Source organism: Tursiops truncatus, chromosome 6 (genome assembly GCF_011762595.2).
Source record: "Tursiops truncatus isolate mTurTru1 chromosome 6, mTurTru1.mat.Y, whole genome shotgun sequence".
Taxonomy (NCBI): domain Eukaryota; kingdom Metazoa; phylum Chordata; class Mammalia; order Artiodactyla; family Delphinidae; genus Tursiops; species Tursiops truncatus.
In genome coordinates, this window is record NC_047039.1 from 101,603,577 (window position 1) to 101,631,182 (window position 27,606).

The window sequence follows — 27,606 nt, forward strand, 5'->3', positions numbered from 1 at the left end:
AACTACTGAGCCTGCACTCTAGAGCCCACGAACCACAACTACTGAGCCCGCGTGCCTAGAGCCCTGCTCCACAACAAGAGAAGCCACCGCAATGAGAAGCCCGCGCACCATGATGAAGAGTAGCCCAACTAGAGGAAGCCCTCGCGCAGCAACGAAGACCCAATGCAGCGAAAAATAAAGAAATCAATACATTTGTTTAAATTAAAAATTAAAAAAAATAAAAGAAAATAAACCGATTAGAGTTGAAAGTGCCTGTCAGACACACAGGAGGAGACAGCAAGTAGGCAGCTGACCGTGTGATCTGAAGGAGGGAGTCTGGGCCGTGGGTATGAATTTGGAGGTCACACAGCATACTCTGCAGCCGTGGAGAAAGGAGGTACAGACAGAGAAAGGGAGCTAGAAAGGAGCTCCAGGACACTCCAACATCCAGCGTCCAGCATCCGGCAGAGGAAGAGGAGCCAGCACAGGAGACTGAGGAGGAGAGGCCAGTGAGGGAGAAGGAAAATAGAGAGGGGAGCTGTGAACAGAGGCTGGAGAGCGTGGCCACCGCTGCGGGAGAGCGGACACTGGCCACTGGATTCACAACTTGCAAACTGGAGTTGACCTTGATAAGTGAAGCAAAGGGTATGGAAGCACTTGGGCTGAGATGAAGAGGCCTAGGTAACCCCTCACCTGTCCCATCCAACCCTGCTTTCAGACCTGGGCTTGGTCAGCTACTCATGCTACAGGCGTCCTCGGGAGGGGTCACGCTTTGTATTGATTGTCACTCATTTCAAAATGGGCGCTCAGCACTGCCCGGCAGCTTCTCTTCTCCCCTCCCCAGCTGACGACCTTGCCCTGCTCAGGGGAGGGGAGCGCGGAGGAAGCAACCGCAAGTGCCCATCCGGAGGGACCAGCATGTGCCCGGGCTCTGAAACGAGATGAAAGGGGTCTCGTTCCAGGGACTGGAAGGACTGTGCTCCAGGGCAAAGCCCAGAAAGCAAGCCGGGGACGGTGTGAACAGCGCCGAAGGAGGGGGTCGCCAGATCACACGGGGCCTGGCCCCAAGAAAAATGGTCCCAAGAGAAATGGAGCGTCTCCGAGCCGTCTTAAGCAGAGGAGTGACTTCACTGCATTTTAAGTAACCGCTCTGGATACAGTATGGAAAACAGCCTGGAAGGGGGACGGATGGCTGCAGAGGACTAGTTAGAAGGCAACTGCAGGGGACTAGTTAGAAGGCAACTGCAGGGGACTAGTTAGAAGGCAACTGCAGGGATGCCGGAGAAGTGTGACGGAAGCGAGGAGTGGAGAGGAGGAGACAGGGATGGGAGGAGCGCATTTGGGAGGTGAAGGGTCAGGACTTGGGTTTGGGAGGTGAAGGAAAGGGGAGGATCGAGGAGGACCCCGGGTTTCTGTCTGAAGCCCACAGACCCAGTCCCTCTGTAACACAGGATCTGCCTGCAAGCACTCACCGTGTCCTCTCCCCGCAGCCCGCACACCCGAGTCTCCTTGGGTCTTTCTCTGCTAACTTCTTCAGACCCCTCGCCAGCTCCACGCTCTGGTGGTCCCTTACCTGTCCCTTCACCACGCCCAGAAGAGCAGACCCAGGATTTTAGGAGAGTTAGCTTCTCTGCTTCTACTAGGTATGGCTCAAGAATGTAATGCAAGCCTTGAAAAAAAAAATCCCCAAGGGCCCCCCTTTAGACTTTTTCCAATGTCACACCTAAGTTTAGCTACAAAGACTGAAACACTTAGGTAATAAATCCTAAACCATGTCCTCTAGGGAATGGGGCAAACAAACCAGAAGCACGTGAAGAGAGGGTTAGGAACCACACACACGGTGAAGACCGTGGGAGAGCAGGGCCAGCCAGCCCGTCCTCCACGAGCTGACCCTTCACTCCAGCCCCGGTGAACGAGTGCTCAGCTTGGTCAAGTGCAAGACAGCTAATCAGGCTAAGCTGCTTCCTTATTCCATCCCAGTGGATGGGTAAGTTGAATCAGATTTACTCCTGGGGCCCAGCTACTCTGCTAGCCTGTTAGGCCCCAGCGTGGACGGCTAGAGGGTGGCAGAGCTCAGAGGCCTAAGTCTCGGGCCTAAGCCTATCGCGTTCCACATCAGGGTATCAGACATGGGCTCCGCGATGAACACAGAGGCCTGAATCACGGGCTGGCCGACGTATCTTGCATGTGGTATGAATCTTACCTGAGGGTAACGGGGAAAGGGTAGGAGTAACTGGCCAGGCACATTTTAAGCAGTAATATCACCAAAGCCCCACTTAATACCAACCTGGATCCCTATGGACACACATTATCTCATTTCATTCTCACAAGATCCCTACAGGGTCGATAAGTGTCATCACCCCCCACTTTACAGGTGAGGAAACCAAGATGGGGAGATAAGTCCCAAGGTCTAAACGGTACAGCTGGACCGGAGCACAGGTCTGTCTGACTCTAATACCCTGCTTTTTGGGGGGATCAAAACACCAAACTCCTGGAGAGACTATCTGGGCAGAAAATTAGTGTTTCCCTGGCCAATGAGAATCCTAGTTACCCAAGCGGTCTTTTTAAAAGACCACAGCTGGGCCTTCAGGAGGGCCCTCGGAGCCGTGAACCTGCCGTCCTGGGGCTCAGCGGTGCACCAAGAAAGGCAGCTGCACAGAAAGCAGGATCAGAGCAGCAGATGCCGGCCAGCATTTAAGAAAGCCTTTTCTAACACTAGAGCTGGCCCACGATGGCCCGGAAGCTGATGGAACAGACGCCTACAAGGGAACAGGTAACTGAATGGCTGATGTCCCAAGCTTGCCTGCGGAGTGTCGGCACGTAAAGCGCTTTCTTTAAAACTGTAATGAAGTCTAAATTTTCAAAAATCAGGAGACTGAGCATACAAATTTGGGGCTTCTACTGAAAGACTGGAAGCTCTGAGGCCACGGGCTGGCATGACAACAATGATTTGGGGCTGAAAAGCTCCTCCCTGCCAGGAGGGCATGTGGGCCCCAATTCCCTGCACTCCCACCAGTGCATTGTTACTTTCCCAGGTCACATCACCCAAGTGCATTCCTAGGCGGTCCTCAGAGAGAGCGAGGTGCACCTTTTAACTCTTAACACAGGAGCCCCTGATGCCGAGGAAATCCTCCATTTCTCAAGTGTCATTATGGTCACCCAACTGCCTGTGATAATATACCAGAACAGCCACTGGGCGTGTCCCCCTAGCATGAGGACTCATGCTAGAAAAATGTTAAGCAGATGTCAGGGGCTGGGGAGGGTGGCCTCCCGGAGCTCACAGAACACTACCGTCCTTTTTCAGCTGAAAAAATGTGTACGAGGCTGAGCCCACCAAGGACATGAGAACCGCTAGGCTCCTGCCAGCCGTCCTGGGTGGTGGTACCGGCTCCCTTTCTCTGTCTGTGCTGGAGGAGAATGAAAGGTTTCACTGAACACACGCCACGTGCCAGCCATTCTCCTTGAACAGCATTTTTTCCACTCCTCACAGCAACCCCAAGAAGTGGTCAGAGAAACGGAGGCACTGAGAGAGGAAAGCAAGCACAGCTCCCTCTGGCTCCAAAGCCCAGAGCAGCTGCTAGTGGCCTGGAAAGGCTGGGAAAGAAGGGAAATCTGCTCCTGAAGGACTAATTTTAAAAATACAAATGTACTGAATATTTCTCCCTTTTCGTTTTAAGGAAAACACCCTGTAGTGTCTCCTCACATAGGAAAGACTCCCGGCAGATATAATGAGAAGGGAATTGTAGTTCAAGCTCAACATGAAACAGCAGAGTCACAAGTACAGGGGCAATTTTTTAGGCTGTTGTAGAAAGCGGAAGGGATCTCGGGAGGGCTGATTCCTCGCGCTGACAGCCAGGCAGCCCTTTCCGGGCTCCTGGGAACAATCCTGAAGGAAGCTTTCTCTCTCCTCTTTACGCTGGCCTTGCACGCGGCTTTGCTGAACGCAGTCCCCTCGCGGCCAAGGAGCAGGCAGCCTAATTACTTAATTGCACAACTGGCAAGATTCCTTCCAAGCCATTTCGGGAGCTCTCCCAGGCAAATTACACAGCACCGCCATCTAAATCCATTTAGCAAAATGAGTTTGTTCTCCCCTCAAACCAGAGACAACTGCAGTGCCTGGGTCCCATGTCTACCTGGATTCCAGTAACCGTATGGCCTTCTCGCTGAAGAGAGGGGCGAGCAGGCTCAGGAGCTCGCCTTCTTCCAAACTCTGGTCTCCGGGGCAGCCGGATTTGTGGGCTCCATCGGAGTCTAAAATATTGGAATCTGTGTGCCTTAAATATCCATTTTTGCAGCCCCCTTTGGAATGGACCTCCATAATCTGCAAATCAAAGTATGTGGTCAGATAATGGACTACGAAGGAGGGGAAGGGGGTTACGTGGAAAAGAGAGAGAGGATGGAGACAAACAGTGATGAGTGAGGGCAAGCAGACCCGAGAGAAAATGAAAGGGGAGAGGGAGGGTGCACGCGGTCCACACACGCTCATCTGAGGGCACGGAGATGTTTACATCACTTCCTCTCACCCTCAGTTTCCTTATCCGTAACTAGGCACAGTAACGCCACCTCCCATGGCGGCTACGAGAACAAAATGAGATGGCTGGCCCACTTAAGTTCCTGGCGCAGTGTCTTACCCGCTACAGCTGTGTTCCCTCAGCCCACGGCCTACTTCCTGTAAATTCTTTCTAAGAAGGGTCCGGAACATTGTTAACTGCCATTAACAATGCTTTGGACATTTATTATATGCTTCTTGCAATGTATCCTCCTCATTATATATCAGAAAGCAACCTCTTTACAGACACATCCTCATTACTGTGACTTTGATTTGTCTCATCAGGACGGTGGAGAGTTCCTAATTCCCATGGAGACGTGTTCTTCACAGATCCACCTTCTTGGGTCGCTGAAAGTCCCAGAGGAGTGGTACCAAGGAAACATCTAGTTAAAGCCTGTGCTGGGCATGTCTTGAGGTGCTGCAATTAGCATTCCTTCTCTCACTTTCCAAAGCTGTAAATTTCTTCTATCAGTCTATAAATAACTCCTCTTGACTTCATTACTGCTGGTGATATACACACTGGCCATTACACCCCTCTCTCCACATGTGTAAAATGATTAAGATTTTTAAACGGAAGACAAGACCCACACAGATGAGCTGTCATTTATAGGGTCTTGTTTGCCACCAATCTAGTCATTAAATCCACCTAAATAAGCAACCTCCACCGAAGGAAAAGTCTAGAATATAATAATAATAAAAAGAGCAATTGCTACCACTTACTGAGCACTTAGTACGTACCTTCTCTTTAAATATCACAACAATTCTAACCAGGAAGCGGTGTTATTATCTTCATTGATGGGGAAACTCGGACTTGGGGGTTAAGCAAGGGTTAACGCAAGGTCACAGAGATCGTGACCAAGACTCAAAATCAGACCTGATTCCGGAGCCCCCACTTTTAACTGCTTTGCTGTCCAAAACGCTCATGAGAATGATCTCTCACTCAAGACTCCACGAACCTGAACACCCTGAAGGCCACAAACGCCCGATCTGCAGCCTCCTGTCTCCCACCACATCCAGTGTTTACGGTTCTTTCAACCCTGGAGAATATCTGCTCCAAATGTTCAGCCTCAGTGTGCCTGGAGTGAAATTCTCAACACCGCCCAGATGACACTAAGCTGGGTTTCAGATCAGGAGATTGCAGACGGACCCAGAGGAGGAAAGTCTGGTTCTATCAGTGGCTCCTTACACTACACACAGATGATCTGGGAGTTCACAGCAGTCCAGAGACAAGGGCTCTGGTCCCAACTCTGTCACTGCCTTACTCTGAGCCCCAGATAAACCATCTCCCCTCCTAGGCCTCAGTTTCCAATGCGTAAAATGAACGCGTTGGGTCAGAGCTCTGAAAAGCTGCCCAGGCCCAGTGTCCAATGCCTGCGACTCTCCTGCAACAGCCTCGTTTTTATTTGCAACTATATGTTTGTTTTCCTGGTTCATGACTGGATCTACCACCCCGTCTGTAACTTCCAGAAAGGAAGAGACCTCCTCTCTCTGCTCCCCGCTGGCACACGGCAGGCACTCCACACAGATGGAAGGAACAGAAAACCCGTCGGACTCGTTCCAGACTGGAGGCGGGCTTGGGCACAGAGAGGGGCAGATGTTCCTACCTTGTTCCTCTGCTCCAGACGCTCGCCACTCAGCAGATTATTCCTGTCATCCTCTCCAATTCTGCTTGAGTCCTCGTCCTCCTTGCTAGCCAGAAGCTACATGGAGCATGGAATGGTGTGAAAATGCAACCCAAAAATGAGTGCAGCATGAATATGTATGAATAAGTCGGTGATGTCTTTTTTAAAAGATGCAGAACAAAAAACAAACCAAAAAAAGAGGCAGAGACAAATGCCAAAGCCATGAAATAAAAATTAGCCGAAGTCAGAGCTGCTAGTTCTGGCAAATCACACACAGCTGCCTGGGATCATGCATAATTTAAGGACAAATTCCCCAAGAAATAAGGAAAGCCATTTCCCCCTGCCCTCGCATGGCCTTCCTGAGCTGCTGGAAATTGACTGTGCTGTCCGCTGTGCTGCTCCCATCCCTGCCATTGCTGAATTCACTTTCAGATTATATAAAAGTAACAAGATTTTGGAAAACAGCTATTGATGGAATTGAAACTATCAAATAGCGAGAAAGCAGTAAATGAAATTTACGGTGTGTCCAATTTATGCATCCCTTCCGTTTAGCCCAGGGGATAAACCTCTTTTTGTACTGTCACACATCTGAGACGGGCAGTCTCAGCCACACTGCCATTTTGCTGACAAAAAAGTCCTCATCGCTAATGAGTGGAGTATCCAGCTTCCCTGACAATAACTTTATGCTTTTGAAAATGAAAGAGAGTTATTTCTAAAGACTGCGTAAATCCCTAATGCTCTGAAGAAGTGTAAACCCCAAAGCTTCTGCAGTTTGCGTTCTACAGAACAGACAGTTCAGTGTTCTCAACGGGGCCAGATCTCAGCTCTCTGGAAGAGGGAAAATTCTAGGCACGAGACACCCGGATTAACCAACTAAAAAGTGAGAGGGAAGGTAGCCAACGCTGTTTCAAAAACTGTACCAAACCGCATCTCACCGATGAAGTAGTGACCACTGCACCACAGCGTTAAAACATGAGCCGAGTCCCAGCCGCCTGCTGGGCATGTTGTACATATGACGTATCCAAGGTTCTATCTCCATACCGTGATTTCATGAATTCCCACATTTAGTCAATCACCCCACAATTTTCCCAGCCCAAGTTAAACTTTTCTGATCTTCCTTCTAAAAGAAACCCTTTTTTGGAAGAAGAAAAACAAAACAAAGCAAACTGACTTCACAAAGTCTTTTACAGAAAACTTCCCAGGATCAGAATACATTCAACCCAACCATCCTAATCAGGATCAAAGAGGACTGATGAGTCTACAAATCTTACTACACTATCAAGCATTCAATACGCTAAACATGTGTAAGTGTATTTCCTAAGGCATAAAAGTTTCTGAATACGGATGAGGAACTTCTCTCCCTCTGTTGGTTTCTTCCCTCATTATTAAAACATGCTCAAGTTACCAACTAGGACAATCAAATTTGTCGGTGGGAGTATAAAATGTTAAACTACTTTAGAAGAAGTCCTGGCAATTTCTTATAAAGCTAATAACCCTATGACCCAGGAATTCCCCTCCTAGGTATTCATCAAGAGAAATGAAAACATATGTCCACATAAAGATTTGTATATAGGGCTCCCCTGGTGGCGCAGTGGTTGAGAGTCCGCCTGCCGATGCAGAGGACATGGGTTCGTGCCCTGGTCCAGGAAGATCCCACATGCCGCAGAGCAGCTGGGCCCCGTGAGCCATGGCTGCTGAGCCTGCACGTCCGGAGCCTGTGCTCCGCAACGGGAGAGGCCACAACAGTTAGAGGCCCGCGTACCGCAAAAAAAAAGATTTGTATATGAATGTTCACATCAGCTTTTATCATAATAACCAAAACCTGAAACAATCCAAAACAATCCAAATGTACATCAATAGAACAAAGAAATTAGAATATATGTATACAATGGAATACTACTTAGCAATAAAAAGGAACAAATTATTCATTCACGTAACAGCATGGATGAATCTCAAAAACACGCTGAGTGAAGGCAGCTTCACACAGAAGAGAAGATGCTTTATGATTCCGTTTCTATGAAAGTCTAGTACAGGCAAAACTAATGGTGGAAGAAAATGAGAAGAGCGGCTGGAGCAGGGGCGAGTGGGAATCGACTAGAAGGGACACGAGGGATCGTGATAGAAGTTTGGGTTACACAGGTACATACATTTGTAAAACTTAGCAAACAAAGACTTACGAATTCTATATTTCATCGTGTGTAAATTTAAACTTAAAAGAAAAAATAACTATAAACATATTGAAGGAAAAGATATACATGTTGAAGTATTTAGGGGGAAGCGTATTGATGTTTGTGATTTATACTAAAATTTATCAAAAAGATATGATGGCTGGTGGGAACGGTTAACAGTAGAATCTAAGGGGTGAGTATATGGGTGTCCACCATGAAGTTCTTTTCACTTTGCTAGAATTTCTTCATAATAAAATGCCGGGGAAAAGCCGCTCTCATTTGAAAAAGAGCAAAATCACTACGTTTTTCCTTCCTGGTTCATCAGCAGCTCTGGTCACTGAGTGCTGCCTGCCTCTGTCCAAGCTTCTTGAAAGAACTCCCCCTCCTCACCTTCTGCAGCGTGGCTTTTGCTGCCAACGCCCTCCAGAAACTGCTCGTGAAAGCTCCCCAAGACCTTCTAATGCGGGAGATGGAACCAACCCTCCTGGGATTAGGGAAGAGGCAGCAAGGCGCTCCTCCCCAACCCTGTGGATCAGAGAAGGGTCTCCCTGAAGTTTAGCCGAGCAGAGTACTGTGAACCCGTGTCATTCCAGTTGAAGCAGCAAAAGCATCCGAGTTACCCTTCATTTCCAGAACCACAACCACACCGTGACTTGACATGCTGAAATAAACATTCTCTTTCATTTCTCTTTACCTCTGCAGACGTGGTTAAAATTAAAAGCCAGTTTCCAGCAATGATCAAGAAATTCAATGCTGTGGACACAGAGACATGTCCCGCATGCCACATGTGACTTATCAGTTTTCAAAGGCAAGATCCCAGAGAGACTGATGCGTCACTGCAGGTGGGCTCTGTTTCGGGCCCACCACCACCTGGAGGAGTGCCCCACACCTCCAAGCGCCCACCGGCGCCGCCTTCATTTCCCCACCCTCACCGCTCCTCCATCCACCACCGCGTGGCCTCGGTCCCCCTCACTCTGCTGAAACTGCCCAGGTCACGAATGATTTCCCAGCCGTTTTTCTCTTGTTTTCTCAGAGTACGTGACACTGTAAGCACGCCCTCCCTAAGCATCGCTCCCTAACAACTTCACTGGCCTGGTTCTCCCCCTGCCTCTTGAGCTATTCTTTCTTGACCTTTGCAGGCCCCCTACTTCCTCCAGGAGGAAATTCCCTTGACCTCCCAAGAGGAGGCCGGGCCCGTCTCCACGCCCGCGTGCACTCCTCCAGGCCCTCGCCAACCTCCGCGTCTCTGCATCACGGACTCCATGGGGCAGGGACCCTGTCTGTGTTCCGCTTTAACACCAGGGCCTGGTGCTCAAGACAACACTGCTAAAAGGACAAACAAATGAATCAAGACTTTTTTCAAAACGACAGCTGGAACCAACAGGTTTTCGGGATTACCCCGGTCTTGCTACTCCAAGTGTAGTCTTTGGAGCAACGGAAGCCTGTGAGAAATGCAGACTCCCGGGCCCCGTGCCAGGCTCACTGAGCCAGAATCTTCACGTTAACAAGGTCCCCAGGAAATTCACACGCACGGTAAACTTTAGAAGCACTGCCCTATGGTGTTGCTAAAACAACACTGAACAGAGTCAGAAAAGGGTTTAGTTCCAACTCTGCCACTAATTTACTAAAAAAGTAAAATTAAAATAGCTGTGTTTTACATATTGAGTGCCTACTACATGCCAGGCACGGTGCCAAGGGCTTTATAAATCGGGTACAACTCATAATAACTTATGAAGTCAAAATGTTAGAAACTTCCTCCTTTCAATGAAATTCAATCTGCTTCTGACAAACCAAATTTCATTCTGTTGGTAATAACAGATGTTAACAAGCACCTTCTACTTCTGAGTACCACTTCTGTCCTCTGAGTCACATGAGGTCTATTTCCTTCTTTTTTTTTTTTTTTTTGCAGTACGCGGGCCTCACTGCTGTGGCCTCTCCCGTTGCGGAGCACAGGCTCCGTGGCCATGGCTCACGGGCCCAGCCGCTCCGTGGCATGTGGGATCTTCCCGGACCGGGGCACGAACCCATGTCCCCTGCATCGGCAGGCGGACTCTCAACCACTGTGCCACCAGGGAAGCCCAAGGTCTATTTCTTATTCAAAAGGACAGCCCTACATATATCTGAGTTCAATTAAATTATGCCCCTTAATCCATGTTTCCTCTCCATGCCAAAAAAAAACAAAAAAAAAGCAGTTTTCTAACCATCCCCTAAAAATGACAACATAAGTAAATAATGACAGCGACTAACCGCTTCTGAGCGCTCGCCCACGAATCCCACCCCCCAGGGGTGACAACGGCACGTCACACAGCTCATGGCTTACGATGCTCACCGCCCCCCCGCTGCCACTGCAGTCCGCTCAAATCACTCCTGAACGGCAATTCTCAACCACACCGTTCTGTAATACATAAACTATAACCAGTAAATAAATACAAGGAAATAGGGGCAACCTCATTACAGATTTTTTCTTTTTTTTCTTGATGTACTTTAAAATAAAAGGATGCCTCTTCTTGGCCTTTTGTTGGTTTGGCTGGTTTTTCAGCGACCTGCCCGCATGCAGGGAATAAGCGCTGTGTGCCCAGCAGGAGGGAATCCAGCCCAGGGCCACCGTTTTGAAGACACAGCTGCCAAAATGAATCAAGGGCTTCCTACCCTTTATAGCCTTGGTCGAATTAAAAGTTGCAGAGGCAGGGGTGTGTAACACGAAAATAAATCACGTGCCTATTTTATACACATATCTGTCCGTGTCTGGACCTTTGACCTAGTCATTACTCATCTGGGAACAGAGTCTAAGGAAAAAAGGCCTAAACCCTGAAAATGATTTGTGTCCAAAGACATTCATCAGGTGCATCACCGGAAATATCTACATGTCCGACAACAGTGGCGCAGCTAGCGTCTCTCAGATGGCGTAAGAGGTTATAACACAGCAGCCACTGGAAAGAAACAGGACACAGGACTGTGTATGTACTGTGGGTGGGCACGCACACGTTCAAATACACAAATAGAGAAGGAAAGATTCCAGGAGGTTAATTAACTGTGTTTTAATGTGACAGGATTAGGGGTCATTTCTTTATTTTCCAAGTTTTAGGCAATGCTGTGGGTTAATTAAATATTGGAGCAAAAACAACTGAATTTTAAAAATACAAAATATATCTGCTGTCTGTTTTTTTCCTTTTCTGATTTGTAGGCTCCCAGAGCACTGGAGCAGTGCCAGCCCCTACTCCACAAGCCCTGCTGCCCAGAAAAGGCTGTGGACCACGGAGGCATTTCCCGTTTGTCTCTGCCTCGTTGCTCATCCAAGGAGAGCCACACACACTCCCAGGGAACAGCAGCCTCTCCTTGCTGCCATCCCACCCTCACCCCGAACAGCCTCTCCTCAAGGATTATCGTGGGAGCGCCATCCTGCCCGTGCGGATCTTCCCATCGCCTGCCGGGGAAGACGGGGCCTGTGCTGCGAAGGACACGACTATTCATAGGGAACATCAAGTTGATGTGCAACCTGACAAATGACTCCAATCTGAATCGGCTGCTATTAAGATCTCAGAGTGGCAAGAGGAAAATCCCTCTGTTCTCCAAAGGACATAATAGGACATTTAACAGATTTCTTTCAAAGGGCAAATGAACAAACACTCGCCGTCTGACACTCAAATGAAGCAGGTGACGAATGGGCTGCTTATTAAAAATGCCACAAAAAAAAAAAGCCACATTGGGAAAAACAAACCAAGAGACTTGTTTCTCCCTAAATGGGCTGCAGATATTCTTGCTTTTCAAAATTATCTGGAGCCCTGGAGACTAAGCTCAATAACATTCCCTCTCTCCAAGGGAGCAGATGGCCAGAGCTCCGCATAAACACCTTTGAGCGTTTCCCACCTTGAACGTGGGAGGAGACAGCTGAAGGCTGACAAATCCTTCCCCAGAAATGGTGTGGCAACGAGACCTCCATTTACCTGGCACGCCAGGCTGAGTTCAAGACAACCCCAACCAGGAAGGTTCTGGGGGATCCAAGTACAAAAGGCCCTAGTGCATTTCATGATGAGAACAGTTCCAGTCTTCTGAAACTAAGTAGCATAACACAGGCATGGAGCAAGGCGCTTCCTGGGGGAGCGTCAGGCCAGGTAGGGACTAGAGGGAGGAAGTGGCAAGCTTCTCCTCGCTGTCATAACATCAGGGCCCTCTACTGTGCGGTCGGGTTGAGAACAGAGAAAATCGGAGCCAACAAACCACAAAGGTGAGTAGAGAGCCAGAGTCACGGGGTGAAGGGGCTCCCGCCGCTTTCCCTGGGGTGGGCTAACGGAATGGGCCCACACCCTCAGTGGGTACAAAAGCCCAGGAACCACACGCGCTTTAGTGCAGACACCAGATCTAACCTTCCGTGGCCCTTCCAGACTTTCAAATGCCACCAGTGGAAAACTCCCATAGTCAGGAAGCTGAATTTGTGGGCTCACGGGACGCCGACTCTGTACTCCCTTTCGGGTCGTCGGTACACGGCAGAGTGCAGGGGTTCCTGGGTACGCGTGGGAATAAACTGCACACATCTGGTCAAATCCAGAAGCCAGATGCCGTGGGAGTGACAAGACGCATTTAGAGGATTAATACAAAAAGTAAATGAAAAGTGTGTTTTCTCGTGTGTTTCTCCACGGTAAGGGGTTCATTAAGGCTGCAGCTACACTACCCAAGCTACGTGGGTGACGTGGCAACTCTCCAGGCCCCTGAGACCAGACCAATCATCCAGATGTACCAGCTACAGCCCAGATCCCAGGGCCGGACGTGGAGTCCAAAGCATCCACGCAGTGGATGTGTCCACGCAGATACGACCCAAACCTGCGGGACGCTCCGACAGACCTGCTGACCTGAGAGGGCCCTCAAACCCCGTCCATGGCAGAGGGAGTTTCAACAGAGACCTCCCAGAAGAGATGCAGCCTGGAGACGTGGGGGGGGGGGGGGGGGGTGTTACTCTCTGTGTGATTAGCACGCGAGGACGAGAATATTCTTTCTTACCTCCATCTGATCTGCCGACTCAGGCCTGTCCTCTCCCGGGAAGCCCATGCAGGAGAGATCAAAAATAGTTTTCTTCAGGTGCCGGTTGTCCGCGTACAGCTCCTTCACCAGCTGGATAAGGTCACCGACCTGGGAGATGAGAGCAGGAGAGGACTGACTACCCACGGGTACACTGCTGCCTCCCGGGGCCACGGCTACGGAGAAGACGTCCTGCATCACAGTCACGGAGAGTCAGGTGGCCTGACTCCAGGCCTCAGGCTACCCTGGGTACAGTGAGAAAAACACCAGCATTTCTGTATTCTAACCCCAGCGCCAGACTTCAAGGCAAAGAGATCCTGGGCAAGCTGCCTGGTCTAAGTCTCCATTTCTACATCTGTGGAATGGGTTCCCGTGAGCACTGAACGCGATCACAGTCACAGCACACTACAGCCCTCGGCACGGTCTAAGTACTCTGTCCGTGACGCAGATATGGCCTCTGCCTTGTACTTGAGACCCTCTGGAGGAAAATCCCCCAGGACTGAAACTTCCGAGGCTTGCCAGAGGCTTATTGTACAGCATCCACCTTCCTCTTTCTATGCCTCTCTAGCACCGTCCATAATAACAACAGTCCTCAGTCATAAAGCAATTCACGGCTGCTAAAATACTCCCACAAGCTTTAGTCAATCGTTTCTTACAAAAATCCCGAGGAGGCGGACAGCAGTATGACTGTCCCCGTTTTACAACAAGAAGCCCGAGACACAAAGAAGTTCACTACCCGAGGTCCCAGAGTTGGGGTGCCTGGAGAATTCAGTGACATACAACAACAGCCAAAGTGCCCGGTCGTGTGGGCAGCGGCAGCTGCCCGCACAGAGGCAGAGCCGGGCCTGGACTCCCGGTCCAGGGCTCCTCCTTAAGGCACAGGCCTTGCGAGGCGAGGTACATAAGCATCTGAGCAGACACCACCTTCATTCCCTGCAAGCTTCAAATCACAACGGCTAGTGATTTTCCAAACCCTTCTGAAGGGGGTAATCATTAGCCCCTCAAAGAAAGTGGGAAATCCCACCCTGACCACACACAGCAGGTGTCCACTGCACCAAAACATGAACACAACTCGGACCCAACCTCAAGGAGGTTATATCATAGAGGGAAGAAGAAAACATTCTGATTCTACAAACATTCACTAAGTGCCAACAAAGGGAACTAGCTCCTGCCCTTAACACAACCATAGTAGGTACGCGCAGTGGCTATTACCGTGTCTATTTTCTTCATCTTTGAAACACTAACAGATGCCTCAACGCTTCTTGTTCCACTCCTCTCAAAACACCAACATTTTTATAGTTCTCCTTCTTATCTCTTCTGCATCTTACATCTGCTGTTTTTCCTCTCTCTCTCTGCTGAAAAAGCCTTCCAACTAGATAAACTCCTATTCAACCTCCAAAACCACTTCAGGTCTCACTTCTATTGAGAAGTTTCCTGTGATCCAGTGAGTACCTCCCAACCCCCGACAGCTAACCTCTCCTTCTCGGCTACCCCTAAACCTCGCACCTCTGCCTATTACAGCCACCCTTGCACTCCACATTGCCACTACTCCTTCACATGACTCTCTACTCCACCGGCATGTGAGTTATTCCCAGACAGAAACTCAACCTGTCATACATAGATGGTAATTTTATAATAAATCACAGTGTCCTCTGAGCCCACACTTCCTATTCTTATCAATGGCTCTTAGAACCTTGAAATACAAAGCCACTCTAACCACACCAATGATCAACAGATTGAAAACCTTTCCAGTTTTAGAGAAGATTTACTGATCAACCTTGAACCTTTATTCTTTCAAAAAGCATCAATTACCTCCCACTATGTGTGCCAGGCACTGGGAAATCAGAAATAAATAAGATACACTCACTCGCTTTAAGATGTTCACAGCCTAGTGGAGATACAGAAGAATACCCAGCTAATTATAGATCAGTATGAGAAGGACATCAGTGCAGTCAGGTACAAGAAGAGAGGAGAATGACCCGAGGGAAAGGTGGCTAATTCTAGGGGGGATAGAGAGCATTTCCCAGGGGAGACGGAGCCTGGGTGGGGTCCTCAAGCCTCAGAAGGCGTGCATCAGACACGGGGTAGGGACTCCAGGGAACGTACATCAAGGGGAAAAAAGATAGGCAGGGAGAGAGGGAAGAGAGGCGGGGAGAAGGGCTTTCAGAATCTTACACCTCTGATCAGGAACCCAAGAGACAACAAATAACCAACAAAGCAGTGAAAGTTAACAGGTCAATACCTTTTCCTTAAGCTCTTCTTGAGAAAAATGTTCCACTTGAAACCGATTGTGCTCTTCAAGGCAAATACTCAGATAAGATGTTTGATCACTATAAAATGAAAATGGTTCTTCTGCACCAAAAGAAAAAAAAAAGCGGGGAGGAGGAGAAAAAGAACATCAGAAGTAGATCCTTCCCAGACAATTCCCCGTGCAATCCATCTAAGGCACTTTGAATTGGGTAGCGGGGGAAAGGGAGATAAGCACACACAGGGAGTTTAATGCACCACCTTTGGAGCAAAAGTAATTTTCTTCTTTCTCTACAGGCTGGTATCTCAATGTATGGTTTCATCGTGGGCTGTAGGCTTTCACTGTGGCCAACTCTGAATTATAATTTGCATATCCAGTGCTGTACCTGGAGTCCATTCTGAGTGGCACAAGCAAATAGTGATTTTCAATTTAAATGAGGGAGTGATTCTGTTTAAGTGAAAATACAGGAAAATTAGATGTGAGCCTCAAGGGTAGAACTCAAAAGCGCCTGATGTGTTTTTTACCGGCCCCAGAGCCCGCCATGGGAGCGAGCACACCGAGTACAGAAACCGCCTACGAGATCTATGATGAGAGACTCTCGGGTCACCCACGGACGGGTCGGCCTTCTCTGCACCAAAGGTCACCCTCTCACAGGGAGCAACCGTGCAGAGAAGGGTCACGCTGTTCACTGAGTGGAGCATATCCACAAGCATGATCTCACTCAACACGTGTGGGTAAGAGCTGATACGCCTCGTATAGAGGAAAGAGCTAGACTTCGAAGGAAGATGTCCTGCCTCCAATCTGGGTAAATCAACCCCCACTGCCACCTCGGTTTCTTTACCTGTGATGTGACGTCAATGTCTACTCGATCCAGTGGGACAACGGTCAGGAGCAGAGGTGAGAAGTTAAGTGCCTGCCGCTGTGCCTGGTACACAGCGGGCGCTCAGGAAATGTCAAACCTACCACTGCTATTACTGATTGTAAGCAGGAATTACAATCAGTAATGAGGAAGAGAAAGGAAAGGAAGGCTAGAGATAAGGAAAGGAAAACGCCAACCCAGACACCACGGGGCTCAGGTTCTAGCAAAGGAGGGAGCCAGATACAGCTGTCATGAGCACAGCAGTGCCCGTACCACAGGACCCTCCCTAGCTGAATCCACGTGCGGTCATGACAGTGTGAAAAGCGATGCTTCAGCAGGAAACAGAGGTTTCACCCGCACGTGTCTGTGCAGTGGGGCTCTCTGCAGTGGGCACCGTGGTAGGCAGAGCCCAGATGTTTAGGGTGATGAGGGCCACTGACCACAGAAAGGAAATGGCAAGGCCCCAAGGTTATCTGGAGTTAGAAGAGTCAAACAATGCAGAACACAGCAGGGGCAGCGAGGAAGCAGTCCTGCAGCAGGCCCTCTGCGGAATTAACACTACCTGCTGGGCCCTTTGACTCCGCAAGCCGAAGCCAGACAGGTACAGACTAGGAGAGCAACAGTAACACCATCACTGCAAAAAAGCCTTCCCAGACGAAATCCCCGGGGTGCCTCGCCTCCTACCGCAGTCTTAGGACTCTCTTAAAGTTCAGCCAAGTCCCTCCAGGCGGGAAAACCAAAGGGAAATACATACAAGAGAGCACGTACCTTCCCGCCGCCGGATTTCACTGATCTGCTCCTCCAGGGCCTTCTGCAGGTTCTGATAGGAGAGCACATCGCGCTCCAGCCGCTTCCGCAGCACAAAGATGCTGTTCAACTCAGCTTGCAGGTTGCTGACACTTGGTAAAACAAGACACCGGAATTTTAAAACAGACCTACTTGTGCTTTAAAATGCAAAGCCCAGCAAGCCTTCCTTTGATTTTTATGTCATTTGTGGGCTTTTTTCTGGTTATAAAAGTAAATACGTGTTTATAGAACATTTATAATAGAAACGTATTAAAAAAAAAAAGCAAAAGTTACCATAACCCGACTACCAAAAAACACATGGCAGACTATTTCCTCCCAATCTTTTTCCTTGAGTATTTCTATAAGGTTGAAATCATTCTGGACATATAATATACTAAGTTGTGCATTTCTCATTTAAATATTTCCCTACATTTTCAGAAATAATTTGCAAATGTCATTTTTAATGACTATATAACATTAAATCGGGTGAATGTCCCACCATTTAACTCATCCCCTATTAGTGGACATTTGGGTCATTTCCAAGTTTTTGCTACAGATGTAGCTAGGTGGAAGTAATTTAATTCCCCAGAATGTTTCTCTGGAATAACGCTTTGCATGGGCTTGGGTATGGAAGGAAGGCTCTCCACAGAAGAGAAGGCAACAAGGAGAACGTCGGCCATGTCACCCCTAAAAGAGGTGGCATTGGAGGTAAAGGTGAGGGGCAGCAGGGACAAGAAAAAAGAAAAGGAGAAGACTGAGAGTCAATAATAGGAGGAAGAGACGGACCAATTTAGGGGTCAAAAGAAGTCTACAGTAATGGGTTGGCCACTCACAAATGCAGAGTAGAATGGATTTTTATTGGAGGGGTGGTGATGTCAAGTATCACGTCTGGGTCAGTGTAATACGGTACTGACCTGCACAGAGAGCCTGCAAGAAACCAGCAACCCAGAACTCAGAGGAGGCCATGAAGAAGCACACCTCCCAGAATCTGCACTGACGGGGGGAGGACTGTCCCACAGACCTGCCTCCAATGATGCAAATGTTCTGTATCGGCGCTGCTGAATACGGTACCCACTAGCTGAACGTGCCTACTGACCATTTGAAATGTGGCTACATGCTGAGGAACTGAATGCTTAATTTTTTAATTTATATGTATGTAGTCACATGGCTAGTGCCTACTGAACTAGGCAGTGCAGTTCCTCAGGCAGGGCTCTGGACTCCTACTGACATGCACGTGGCAGGAGTCTGAACCGGTTCTCTCAGAGGAACAGAGGCTCCAGCAGACACCTGAGTAACGTAAATATTGTTTCAATGAAAATCTCTGCGCCTAAAGCCTTGTTTCACACTCAGGGTTAGCTTCTTAAGATGGATTCCCAGCAGTGCAATTACTGGGTCAAAGTATGTGAACATTTTTTGAGACTACGAAAACGCCTTAACATATCAGAAAGCCTTTTTTAAATATCAAGAAATACGTCACTCTGTCCAGCGTCTGACCTATTTTTCCCTGAAAGGGTCCATCAACACTTTGAAACTGCTGGAAGAAGTGTATGAAAATGTGGATTTGTTTTAGGGAGAGGGTCCATGAGCTTTCATCAGACTGTTCGAGAGGGGTCCACAGCCCCAAATGGTTAGGAGCCATCGCTCTGAAATATGTGCGCCACAGACTCAAGCCCCACTTATCCTCCAGCGATTCCTTCCAGCTCCGTCCATCGAACTGCACACATAAATCAACATCTATTGGAAGGAAAATAAACCATTATGTCTAATCTTCTATGCTTGCTGCTTTGAAGATGGTTCACTGTGAAGCAGCCTCCTTGCAAGGGAAGGGGCCCTCCCAGCAGCCTGTACCTAGCTCCATTTCAAGACAATCATAATGATCAATTTGTAAGGCTGATGGAAACCTTACAGAGGTGTCACAGCACAGCACTCGCTTGGATGCGGTCAGGCCGCAGACGCGTTTAACCAGTGGGGGAAGAAAGGAGATTGTTTTAGCGAAGCTCCTGCAATGAGGGCTAGGGAAAGCGACAGCTTCACTCCCTCTTCCATCTTCTGACAGGGTGAAAAGTACACAGCTGCTGCTCCTGCATCTGTCATTTCTGTTTCCCCAACTCCACGATCTCTGCAAGGTGTGAGGAGTCGGTGGAACAAAAGGAGCTTCACTCAGAAAGAAAGGACAGCCCTGAGCCTTCCTCCTTCTGGAGTGGAGTGGGGGAGGAGCCGGAGGACGCACGCCCCCATAGTGCCACCATTCACGAGCTCCATGACCTTGGCGGTCAGCTAAACTGCCCGAGTCCTGCTAGCCTCATCCGTAAAGTGGGGACAGTGCCTTTCCTTCAAGAGTGTTTTGAGGATTAAATGAGATGTTATAATGGAAAGCGCTTAGCACAGTGCCTGACACACACGAGGTGCTCGACAAACATCACCTCCTTCCTTCCACGTATTCTAATGACTCCCATACAGCAGACATTTATATGCCAAGCTTTCTGCTACTCCTGAGTTACAGGCGTGATTTTCATCTGGAGATGACTTACACCCCCCAGGGCACATGTGGCAATCCTGGAGACACTGTTGGTTGTCACAACTGGGGCAGGGAGGGTGCTCCTGCCATGTAGTGGCAAAAGCCAGAGATGTCGCTAAACATCCTACAATGCACAAGACGGCCCCTCAAAAAAAGGACAAAAAGTTATCTAGCCCCGAATCCCAACAGTGCTGAGGTCGAGAAAACCTGAGTTAGAGGCAAAGTATAAACTGTCCTTGTCCTCCAGATGAGAGCTGTCTCAGTAAGGGCCTGGGCTCAGGAGCCACGGAGACTTGAGCTCTGAGAATCCCTAAGTGCAGGAGCTTGGGAAATACCCTCAACATCTCCAAGAGCAGATTTCCACTTCTGTGATATGGGGTTGAAGTGTCGGGAAAGGACCAGGCACACAGCTGCCCTTGGTCAGTTCCTCCCTCCCGCTCCCCCTTTCCAACTTTAGTTACAAGTACGTCATACGTCTCCAGAGTCATCCAGCTTTCACTGCCAGTTTCCAGAGAGTGAGCAGTGCTGGAGTTACCCCAGGGGGCTCCACCGGCCTTAGCCCACAATTCTGCCCTCTCGCTAGGGCAAGGTCTGAAGGCTCAAAACCCCCTGCAAGCTGAGTTTATGCACAGTGGCACACTGAGGCGTACGGAGGCTTTTCACGTTGCTGTTAGTCTTAATAAACGTTACCATTTGTTGAGTGCTTACTATCTGCCAGGCAGAATTAGGACTTCACACATTATCATCTCGTTTCAAACAACCCTGGAAGGTAGGTAGGGAGGTAGGTAAACAGGTAGGTCTATAGGCAGGCCAATCGCAATTGCACAAATACATATCCTGAGGCTCAGGGTGAAAAGTGACCTACCCCAGAGCTCAGAGCTGCTGAATGCATTTTGACTCTGAAGGTGAACAGGAAACCTTTTAAGCATCTCTATTAGTCACAGCCCTGACCCACCTTGGTCCCATGCACCTTGTTATTCACTAAGGAAGAGCCTATGAAACTCAGAGCCGCCATCAGTGACGCTGAGGAAGCCTGACAGCGGCCACATCCACCCCAGGGCCTCTCAGTGCCCAGAGTCAGAACTGGCCCCCGTCGGAGTAGCCGCACAATTAAACCCGCTGTGCCCATTCCCCCTCTGAGGTTCCCGGCGCTACTCAACCCTTCCCCCAAGTGAAAATGACAAGCAGCTGAGGCTTCTCGAAAAAGCTCACTTTCAGAGAATTTCATCAGCATGTTTTCATTTTCCTTAAACTCGCTTTAGATTAAAAATCCTGAAAACTCATAACTTAGAAGAAATGGGAGGGGGTTCATCCGCGAACACTTCCCAAGTGCCTACTCCATACCAGCCCCCGTGACAGGCACTGGGAAATGCAGACAGCAAGACAGAACCCCTGCCCTGGGGGTGCTCACCTTCTAGGCAGAGACGCAGGCCACAGCAGCCAAGTAACAAAGGGAGGTGAGGGCAGCTGTGAGGGCAGAGGAACAGAGCGGGCCTCCTGACAAGGGGAACCCCTGAGGCAAATCCTCAAGGATGAGGGGGACACAGAGCAGGGCGCAGATAGCTGCTGAAAGCAGAGACAGGAGACACCCGGCCCCGGAACAGTGAGGACCCCATTAGCGCTGGAGTGAAGGGCAGAAGAGAGGCAGCAGTGAGGGCTGGGTTTTCTTCACTTTTTATCATGGAAAATTTTAGACATTAGCACATGAAGACAAGTCAGTATAATGAGCCCCACACACACACACCTGCCCACACCCCTGTCCCAACAACCAGGGAGCCGTGGCCAATCTCGTTCCATCGGTGTCCCCGCCTGCTCCCTGCGCTGCTGTGCAGTGTGGAAATGAACCCCAGACATCATTTCCTTCCACCTGTAACCATCCCAGTGTGCAGAGAGGTGACTCCTCCATGGGAGAAATCACTAAGGCCAACCCAGTGCTGGGCCAAGAGAGGCCCAGATGTGTCACTTGCCCGTGGACACAGGCAGGGCAGTGGCAAGACCACTAGCCTATAATCAGCTCTCCTCCCCACGTCTCATTGCACCAAATCACCTCGGCAATTCTGTGAAGACACCAGTCACTCCGAGTCACTTATGGAAAGTAGGGATAATGATATTACTTACCTCACAGAACAGCAGTGAGGATTATAAGAGATAATACACGTGGAGGCGCTTTCTAAATCCATAATAAAGTATTATAAAAACCTGAGTAATTAGTATTAATGATATTTTTATCCTACATTTGCTGCCAAAAAAATCAGACAATTCCTGCTAGGAAATAGGTATATCTGATTTAAATAAGGCAATCACCATCCAAGCACTTTAAGCTTCCTAAGCAAAGTGGGAAGGCTTCACTGCCTCCGAAACTACCAGCATTTATTCAGAATATGTGTGTTACGCATGCACGTGATGCCCAAACAGAAACCCTTACCTGTCTGAGTCCTGCAGAGATTTCACCAGATGTGTATAGATGTCCTGCTCTTTCTTTAAGACCTGAATCAGCTCTTCATAGCCTAACTGTTGTTTTTCCTGAAAACGACAATGGGCATCTGTCATTAAGAGAAGAATTTTGAAAGCACACATCCTTACATTATGCAAACACATGTGGATAGTTCTGGTTTATAAATCCAAACAAAGGTGAACCCCTGTGCCTGGCTCCGGATCAGGCTGCAGTCAGAGGGCACCACCTGCAGGGGGAGTGGGGAATGACCGCACATCACTCACGGAGGAAGAAAGCTGAGCGCTGTGCTCCCGACAATACCCAACTGCCCTTCGTGAAACTTCCTCTGCCCTCCCCCCAGCCCCAACCCAGCTCAGAGCTGCTGGTCATTGTTTTCACAAAACTACAAAGAATGCCCTTCCACGCTTGTTCTTGCTACAAAGAAAAGAAATTCATCAACCAAAACCTGACAAGTTTTAGGGACAAGGGACTTACATTAAAATAGTAGGGGTCAGGTGAGCCACGCTTTCAAGGCACCATGAACAGACTGATGATAAAGAGATCTGAGGGGGACTCTGCCACTTACTAGCTATGTGACCTCAGCTAACCAGCTTAACAAACCTCTGTGAGGTTCAGGCTCCTCATCGATGAAGTGAGGATGTAATTTTGTGAATTTCACAAATGTGAAAATTTTTTTAGAGTTCAAATTTCGGCTCCGTCACTTCCTGGTTCTGGGACCTCAGGAAGTTACTTACTAGAGCCACCTGTAAAATGCTGGACAACAGCCGCCACCACCTTATGGAGTTACAGAGCAGATACAAGTTCAATTGTGTGCTGGAAGGAATCAAGGATCCCAGGGGAAATGGCCAATTCCAGTACTGATGCAATGAAATTCAAAAGCAATCCACGTCTACAGCATTCTGTCACACCAGAAAATAAGGAAGTGTTTAAATAATGGAGCACTGTCAAAAGGATACAGGAGCCAGTTTGAAAAGGCCAAGCCTGGGACAATTGAGCATCAAAACAATGATAGTAACACATTATAACCCACTGAGTGAAACAGAAACTCACATCCACACGGACATGAGTAAATGAGTACATGGGAAGAAGAACGGGCTTTTCTTTACAGAACAGCTAATAAATGTAGAAGGAATAATGGAATTAGAAGAATCGCCATTTGCTAACCATCATGGTAAGAAATTATTCAGCCACAAAACATAAAAGGAGGCTAAAACTAACGGGTGAAAGTTTGAAGAAGATCAGCATATTTACATAGACTCAAAATACCTCCCCTCAAATACTTACTAATTACAAAGGAAAAAAGAGTAACTGCATAGTCGAGACACCACGCAGACACCACCTTCACAGAGTTAACCCAAGTCAGCATGGCCGGTAATGCTTAGGTAACAAAGCTAGGCCGTGTACTGTCGGACAGGACACACTGAGGACACAGCGCTGGTCCTGTGACACTCCTGCCAAGGATGCCTCACCTGAAGCCAGGCACCAAGAAACATCAGACAGACCCAACGAAAGGACACTCCACGGCAGAACTGGCCTGGACGCTTCAAAAGTCTCAGGGCCGTGAAAGTCAACAGACTAAAGTCTACTAAATGCAACACAAGATCCTGAACTGGCTCCTTCCACTACAAAGGGCTTTACGGGACAGCTGGTAAGACACGAATGAGCCTGAGGGTTCGATGGTAGTCTGAGGGTCTCTGCTCAGTCCCTGGCTGTGACGGCTGTGCTGTGTCATACAGGAAAAGGTCCCTGCTGACACGAAGTACACACTCAAGTATTCAGAACTGACAGGGCTTCACACAGGCAACTTACTCTCAGATGGCTCAGGACAAGCAAAACCCTTTACTCTTGTAACTTGCCTATAAATCTGATATTATCTCAAAATAAGAAGAAAATGTTAAAATAAAGAAGTAAAGTGTGCAGGACACCTGGCACAGCGCCTGGCGCAGACCAGAAGCTCCTTAATGCTAGGGAGACACTGGGTCAGTGGAGAGAGAGGGGCTGCAAGCAGCCCTTGTGTCTCGTGGACTCAGCCTGTCGCCTGAAGTTCAGATAATGACCCAGGATAGGGCTTCCAACCCTAATGAAAACTCAAGCATGAACGAGGGGAAAAAGGTACATCTTTATTGCCGCTAACCTCTAACTGAAATTGAGCGTTTCCTTCATTTAGGGGTTGAAGGAACACTGTTACTGCTACAAACCATAGTAGTACTCGGTGTTTTCCTGAGATTTTGTCATCAAAAGAAATAGTTACTTTGTATATGTTGCAAGTATCTCAAAATATTTATTCTCATCACTACCTCAAAACTGCAGCAGCCACTCTGTTCACCACTAGATCTTGTTATTTAACACATTAATAAAGAAGCACCATTTCTACAGCTGATTATTTTTTTATATTTTGATAACCAAATTTCAAAATAAGTGGTTTCCTTTATGATCCTGTGCACATATTTTGTGCATTTAAATACTTTTCCAAGGAAGAGGTCCTTGGCTCCAGCACACTACCCAAGGGATGCAGATGGCAAAAAGGTTAGCAGCCCCTGACCCAGGAGAACGCTGCTGTGCTTCTAGCCCTGAACGAAACAAGGCAAAGGCACCACCTGCCAACTGAGGGTTTTAAATGCTAACCCACCAGCTTGGTCATGAGAAGCTGGCCACCCACACTGCTAGAAATGTCAGGCCCTTTTGTAAATCGTGCCACATGATGCTGGCACAAGGAGCTCCCACCTGCCTTCTGTACACAGTCACCAGTGTCAGCTCCCACCCGTACACACCGCACGTAGACAGAGGGCCCCAGGGGAGCGCCTGGGAGGAACTCACCCTGGGATCAAGACGAAGAGGCTACCATGTCCTAAGGATGTCAGCCGTGGTACAAAGTGCTCTCCAGCATTTTCTCATTTAATCCTCACAAACCAGTGAGCTCAAGCATTACCACTCTCCCCATTTTGGTGATGAGGGAACCGAGGCACGGAGTCAGGGTGGTGAGGCAGGGTGTGGACCCAGGCAGCCAGGCTCCAGGGCCTGTGCTCTTTGGTCCACCCGTGAATGACCCATGATGGATGCAAAGCACTGGGAGTTTGACAAAGGTGACACAGTCGCTGTCAGCCACATAAAGGCCAGGCAACAGTGACGACGAAAATAAGAAGAACCTACTGCTCCTTGAGCATCTACCACCAAGGGCAGGGACTGTTAAGAGCGTGTGACCTTATTAGCTGTGTGACCTTGAACAAGTTACTCAATCTCTCTGTGCTTCAATATCCTCATCTGTAAGTAGAGGTAATAATTCTATATATCTCATAGGGTTGTGAAACAGATTAACTGAGCTAATCTATACAAAATTCTCACAGGGATGCCTGGCACGGAGTAAACACTTACGGAGTGTCAACCATAACTGCCATTCCTACGCGCCAGTGCTAGGCCAGGTCCTTTACATAGGTCACCTCTAACCACAGCAACGACCAAGGAGGTATATTAATCTTCCCACTTTTCAGATGAATAAACTGATTCTCTGAGAGGACAGGTCATGTGTTTTAGTCCATTCAGCTAATAAGTGGCAGTCAGAATTTGTGCTTAGATAAGTAACCAACCAAGAGAACTAGGAAAAAACATGAATAAATGTGGACCTCAGGTGGATGTGGGAGACTCAGCTGTGGGATGTACATATCCAGTGAAAGAATCCCAACCCTGTATATATATACATATATATATATATATATATACACACACACATACACATATATATGTATATATATATTTTTTTGTTTTTTTTTTTATTTTTTTGTGGTATGCTGGGCCTCTCACTGTTGTGGCCTCTCCCGTTGCGGAGCACAGGCTCTGGACACGCAGGCTCAGCGGCCATGGCTCACAGGCCCAGCCGCTCTGCGGCATGTGGGATCTTCCCAGACCGGGGCACGAACCCGTGTCCCCTGCATCGGCAGATGGCCTCTCAACCACTGCGCCACCAGGGAAGCCCGCGACCCTGTATCTTAACTGGATCACCGTGGGCCTGGCTGGAAGCCCTAGAGGACTGCCCACTGCGGTGCAGGGCCTGGGTGCCCAGCTTGGTTCCCCTCTCCTCCTTTCAGGCAGCCATTCCAAACCTTCACCAGGTTTTCCAGGTCACTGCTCACCTCAGCCCCCACCCTCCACCTGCCAGCCGGCCACACCAGTGCTTGCTTTCCTGCCCTTCCATCTCCGTGGAACCAGGAAACTCCCTCCTCCTCCTCACAGACCACGCTCCATCAGTCGAGCCCTCTCCACTGACACCCTCCATGGTCCCTTACAGAGACCCTCCTCCAGCCCCACGGCACCCTGGTTCACCTTCACCCGGAGCTCGTGTACCAACCACGTGTTCACAGGCCTGGGGACCCCTTGCGGGCAGCAGCACCCCGAGCCAGGCACAGTGCTTGCCACAGATGCTCGCTGAAATGATGATTAAAAAGGTAAGAGGGGAACACAGGGACCAATGTGACTCTTCAGAGCAGAGATTCCTGTGGCTATTTTGCATAATGGAAGTCAGAGTGAGTCAACGTCTTCCTAGAAGCAAATTGCTCACCCATGTTAAATAAATGAACTCTTCAGAGCCATTTGGGTCCCATTGCATCAATCACCTGCTCCCCTGCGCTGAATCATGCCCCATTAGAATGACGTCACTTGGCTCCCTCGGCAGAGCTGGCAAACCAGTGGGTCTCCTCGGCACAGAGGCAGAGGGCCAAGTGGCCCAGAGGGGGCCCCTGCTCAGCAGGAGCAACCAACCCCCCTGTCCCCTACCCTCTGCCCGCCATCCCCACTCTCCACCCCCGCCCTCCACCTTGCCTCTCCAAACAAGACAGAGCCCCAGAGTCTACGACCCTTGGCATCTGTGAGACTCGCCGGTATGTTCCCGGTAAATACTCCCTTTCATTGTTGTTTTGCTCAAACTCCTCAGCGTTGGATCCTACAGCTTGCAATCAAAAGAACCTTAACAAATACACTCACATTATTTTTAATCCTCTCAGGAGGTAGGCATGTAACTCCCCATTTACAGATTAGGAAGGTGAGCTTCAGTGAGAGGAGGTGACTTGCCCAAGATCACAGAGCTAATAAGCGGCAGAACGGACATTCTGACACCAAAGCCGAGGCATTTTCTACTCCACCATAGTTTCCTCAATGACTTGAAGGAAACGTATGTAATGGGCAGACCACAATCTGAAGAGGCAGCAGATATGTAAAGAGAGACCTTAATGGCTCACTTCTTGGTAATCAGGGCAATTTAGTGGCCTGACAGATGGTGTCTATTTCAGTAGCTATATCACAGCTCTGCAACAAAGACATTTATTTTAATACTCAGGAAATTCAGCTGCAATGTCCCAACCATGTCAATAGCCAAACTATAAATCTCTGGCTGCAGCAAGTTAAATATGGTCAGTGTGT

At 48.8% G+C, this 27,606-nt stretch overlaps 1 protein-coding gene across 8 annotated transcripts in view; it reads right to left on the reverse strand.

The window, feature by feature from the left end:
- The window catches only part of CDK5RAP2 (CDK5 regulatory subunit associated protein 2), a 181,417-nt gene that overhangs the window by 64,246 nt on the left and 89,565 nt on the right, over positions 1 to 27,606 (reverse strand). For all 8 annotated transcript variants that reach the window (XM_073806488.1, XM_073806489.1, XM_073806487.1 and 5 more), the window contains 6 exons: positions 22,168 to 22,265; positions 17,207 to 17,337; positions 15,574 to 15,683; positions 13,314 to 13,442; positions 6,133 to 6,228; positions 4,113 to 4,300 (listed from right to left, as the gene is read on the reverse strand). In XM_073806488.1, the coding sequence (XP_073662589.1) occupies positions 4,113 to 4,300; positions 6,133 to 6,228; positions 13,314 to 13,442; positions 15,574 to 15,683; positions 17,207 to 17,337; positions 22,168 to 22,265 (752 nt within the window). The remainder of the gene's footprint in view (positions 1 to 4,112; positions 4,301 to 6,132; positions 6,229 to 13,313; positions 13,443 to 15,573; positions 15,684 to 17,206; positions 17,338 to 22,167; positions 22,266 to 27,606) is intronic.